The sequence below is a fragment of the Bison bison genome, unplaced genomic scaffold (assembly GCF_000754665.1).
Source record: "Bison bison bison isolate TAMUID 2011002044 unplaced genomic scaffold, Bison_UMD1.0 scf7180017864487, whole genome shotgun sequence".
In the NCBI taxonomy this organism is placed as follows: domain Eukaryota; kingdom Metazoa; phylum Chordata; class Mammalia; order Artiodactyla; family Bovidae; genus Bison; species Bison bison.
Genome location: NW_011495047.1, coordinates 7701218 through 7706004, shown reverse-complemented (window position 1 = coordinate 7706004; position 4787 = coordinate 7701218). Strand labels below are relative to the sequence as shown.

Below are 4787 nucleotides of genomic sequence, written 5' to 3'. Positions count from 1 at the left end.
CTACAGTTGATAGGGTTGCAAAGAGTCCACACGACTGAAGAGACTTAGCACACACACACACACACACATGAAGATAATACATTCACTTGAAACTGTTAGCGATTACTTTTAGGAGATAGGATTATGAGTGGTTTTAATTTTCTTAGGTATATTATAAAATATCTCCATATTACCCAGATATTATACAGTAAGCATGACAGGTTTTATATTTTAAAACAGCAAAATAAGCAACATTAAAATATGGTATTGCATGGTTGGAAAATAACCCAATTTCTGAAAGTGACAAACCTGTGATTCAAAATCCAACCTTTGCCCTTGAACGTGGGTGAGGCCAGATGCCTGGGTCTAGGTCTGTGATGCTTCAGCTGCAACACCCTGCCTGCTGGGCAAACTCTACAGCCTCTGTTTTCTCTTCTGTAGAATTGAGACTTGTACAGGTTAAATGAGGTGCCATTTTTTTTTTTGGCCTTGCCATGAGGGTTGCGGGATCTTAGTTCCCTAACCAGGGATTGAACCCACGTCCTCTGCATTGGAAGCACAGACTCTTAACCACTAGACTGCCAGGGAATTCCCAAGGTGATGTATTTAAAGCACCCAGCCTAGACACTTATTAGTTCCCATCTCCTCCTTCGTAAACAATTCCAATCAGCAGCCCAGGGGAAATACGTGGCTGAATGACTCTGGGGTCTCCCAGTGACCTTTTCCCTGTCAAGTGCTATTTTCTCCCAAACATCTCTATGAAGTCCTTTTGTTTGGGTTGGGGTTGCCCTTGATACTGATTCTAACCAAATTTCATCTGTGTAAACATGTTACAGTATGGGGTGATGTTTGAGAAATGATGTTAAGTCAAAGAGCAGGACAAGAAACTATATAAACTGTAATTCTAACTTTCCTTTGAATATAGGCATAGGAAAAAAAGAATAGAAGGGATTATACCAATGTGTTATCACGATTACCTTCAGCAGGTGGGATTAGGAATGGCTTTAATTTTCTTAGGTATATTATAAAATACTTCTATATCACCCAGATGTTCTACAGTCAGCATGATAGCTTTTATATTTTAAAAAGGCAAAATAGGCAACATGATGACAGAATGGTTTGTTTCTGGACCGGTATATAAAACACTGTTAATGGTGTCTGCTCCCAGTGAGAGCAACTGGGGGACCAGGAATGAGATGAGACACTGCTTTTTATTATTTTTTAAAAAAAGTTTTAAATATCGTACTCACCAGCAGTACGTATTACCAATTTAAGAAAGGACGGGAGGGAGGGAAGGCAGGCAAGGGCTTCACTCATGGTGAATTTCCATGCACCTGGCATCTCTGTGTGATGACCCAGGTCAGATGGACATGCAGAGGGCCCTTGCACAAGGCGTGACTGACTGGGCACAGCACCCCAGCGGGATAACTTGTCTCCTGTCTCCTCAGGTCCAGATCAAGGAAGAGACGCGCTTGGTGTCCGTTATTGACCAGATCGACAAGGCTGTGGCTGTCATCCCCCGAGGTGCCCTCTTTAAGACCCCTTTTGGACCTATCAATGTCAATCGGACCTTTGAAGGTAAGTTCTCTTCCTGAGCACAGTCAGACACATGTCTGGGAGTCCAGGGGAACCTACCTGTTTTCTCAGAGAAGGAATAACTGTTGCCACATCACTTGGGAGGAACTGCCGAATGTCGTTACTGGACCCTGACTCTTTTATGCCTGAGTTGAGTGTCTGGCCACCTGGGTTTGGGGGTGTGCGTGGGGCTGGGCTACCCACATTTCCCCATGCTCCTCCCCCGTAGTCTGTTCTCATCGCAGGGGCCGAGCCGAGTTCTGGCTGAGAGAATGCTGGTCCCTTTCCGCCCTTCAGTTCCCCATCAGTAGCTGACTGAACCCTCTGCAAACCCCTCCTTGTGGTCTCCAGTCAGAGAGGGAAGGGACTGTGGAGCTTGGGGATGACCATCCCTTCCTACCTGCTGCCCCTTTGTAGGACTGTCCTTGTCTGAAGCCAAGAAGCTGAGTTCTTACTTCCACTTCAGGGAGCCTGTTGAGCTGAAGAACAAGACCTTGCTGGAGAAGGCTGAGCTCGACCCGTCCCTAGACTTCATGGACTCTTTGGAGCACGACATCCCCAAAGGTAACAGCCTTTGGTTACTTGGAGGACATTGGATATACCCCCAGGTCAGAACAGTGGGCCATACCACCTGCCATTCCCTCTTAAGAGTGGGACCCACGGCCTGGGTGGGAACTGGGAGTTCAATACGGGGCCTTGAGTAGGAGGTTCCTCCAGGGCCCAATACAGGGCTCAGCTCCAAATGTTTGCAGACAAAAGGATTGTCTTCCAGGTGCTTCCACAGACAGGAAGTCTCTCTTGATTTTTATATCAATCTTGAATGAAGGCAAGTTGGGAATTTCCCCCCATCAAAACATCCCTGAAAACACTAGCCGTATATACATCTTCACGGTTGGTTTTGGGGTTAGATCCAGTGCTTGGCACATAGCTGGTGCTCGGGGAGTAGGTGCCAACTGGCCTTCAGAGGACCACCTGCTAAGGAAATGAGTTCTGTACATCTGCTCCTGCTAAGTGTGCTTTTAAATCATAAAACATACAACTTCAGAGGCCTTCTCGTGCTTCAGGGCCCACCTGGCTCAGGCACACAGCCGGCAGTTGGTGGGGGTCAGAAACCCCAGTTCCTCCCTGGGCTCCACCAGTAGAGATGAGCACATCCTTGGAAGATGCTCTTGCTGGGCTCTGCATCCCAGGACAGGTGCCAGGCTCTGGGCATTCAGGGGCCACACCTTAGGCACTGTCTCAGTACCCCTGCTTTTTTCCCTCCCCATGCTTGGTGTTCTGAGAGCTGGAGGGATCTGTTGTTGATGATGGCAAAGACAATGATACTAGGAACTACTCATAAAGGCAACGACACTGCTTACTGCATGGCAGGCACTGTACCCAGTCTTTCCCATGCCTCATTTTTTTTTCTTAGTTCATTTTAATCTTCACAGCTGATCTGTTAGATACTATTATATCATTATCCCCATTTTACAGATGAAAAAAAACGGAGGCTCAGAGTTAAATCCAAGGACACAGTATGTGTTAAAGCATTAGACTCCAAGGCTCTGGCCTTAACTGTGGTGTCAAGCAGATGGTGTTTTCAGTGGATGATGGGAATCGCAGGACAGTAGTCACCCCCATCACTAGGGGGAAACATTTCTGAGGAGCAATGAGCAACCCAATTGGGCTGGAACTCAGGGTAGAGGTGGGACCGCAGTAGTCGTTAAACACAAGGGCTCTGGAACCAGAAAGCCTGTGTTGGAACCCTGAATCTGCTGTGTACTACCTGGTCACCTCAGACAACTCCCTCAATTTCCTTGTGCCTCAATTTTTAAAAGGGGAAAATTGATATTTTCTACCTCATTGGGTTGTTACGGAAATTAAATGAAATAACAACACATATACAAAACATTTATGATAGTGCTTAAGACATTAAGGACTCAAGTAAAAATCAATAAGTATTACTGATACTGTTTTCAGTAGCAAAAAGCCTTAGAGGGGGGTTGGGCAGGCTAGGGAGGGCCCAGAGGGCCAAAGGGTAGGATGGTTTAGTTGCTCAGCTGTGTCCGACTCTTTGTGACCCTATGGACTGTGGCCCGCCAGGCTCCTCTGTCCATGGGATTTCCCAGGCAAGGATACTGGAGTGGGTCACCATTTCCTGCTCCAGGGGATCTTCCTGACCCAGGGATCAAACTCACAACTCCTGCATTGCAGGGAGATTCTTTACCACTGAGCCACCTGGGAAGCCCTAGGAGTAGACCAAGGCAGGAGGAGCTGCAGATCTGCGATAACAAGGCAGTGGCAATGAGCAGATGCAGAGGGGCAAGCCAGGGCTCTGGAGGCCGTTTTGGGGCTACTGCAGTGCCCCCGGGGGCCGGGCCATGGGTCACAGGTGGCTAAGGGCTGCCAGCAGAGTGGCTACGCTGGCCTCCACCACACGGGGGCACCAGAGTCAAGCCTCCCTGAACATAGACTGGGGGTCCCAGACCTGGCAGGGAGATGGTTATAGAGGGTGAGAATTTCTTAACCATCACACTTTCCAGATTCCCAGTACCTCCTCCAACTCTGTGCTCCCCACCTGACTAGGGGCTGGAGGGGACTGCACATCCTTGGTTGGTAAAGGGAGTTAGGAACACTGTGGTGGTGGGACCCAGTGCCAGGGCCTGCGTGGCTGACTGAGAAAAGTCCTCTCAGCACCCCTAATCTGGGGGCAGCAGTCCCTCCCCAATTTGGAGCATGGCTGGAAAGCTCTGCCCAGTGCGGACTTCTCAGCCACGGCAGCAGGGAGCCCAGGGCCAGTGGATGAGGCTCTCCCTTCAGAGTGCTGGGTGACTGTGGAGGGCGAGGGGTGGAACAAGGGGGCCTCCTCCCCACCCCCCCCTCCCCCAGAACCTAGACTTCTTGTACTTACAGTGGGCCTCAGGGCTGAGAGATCAACTGATGATTTGACACCCCAGTTCCTCCCCGAACGCTGCCTGTCCTTAGTGCTGGAGCCTTAGGAGTGAGGGACTCCCGGAGTCTCCTGTGTCGGAGGGCTGGAGGGGAGAGATGCTCCTGGCCTGACTTTGGGAAACTCCACAGTTCTGGGCCTCCAGCTCCTCTCCTCCCACAGCCACCACCAGAAAGCCTGCAGGAAGTCTGGCCGGGTTTTACTTAGGATGGTTTGGTGGGGCCCATGGTATGGCGATGGAAATATGGCTGGCTGGGGAGAGCAGACACTCTGACTCTACTCCCAGACTCCTTGCAATACC

At 49.7% G+C, this 4787-nt stretch overlaps 1 protein-coding gene across 1 annotated transcript in view; it reads left to right on the top strand.

Moving 5' to 3' along the window:
• Nucleotides 1-4787, top strand: part of RSPH9 (radial spoke head 9 homolog (Chlamydomonas)) — a 13552-nt gene that overhangs the window by 4570 nt on the left and 4195 nt on the right. Inside the window, exons 3-4 of the mRNA XM_010863113.1 lie at nt 1428-1557; nt 1972-2118. Of these exons, the coding sequence (XP_010861415.1) occupies nt 1428-1557; nt 1972-2118 (277 nt within the window). The remainder of the gene's footprint in view (nt 1-1427; nt 1558-1971; nt 2119-4787) is intronic.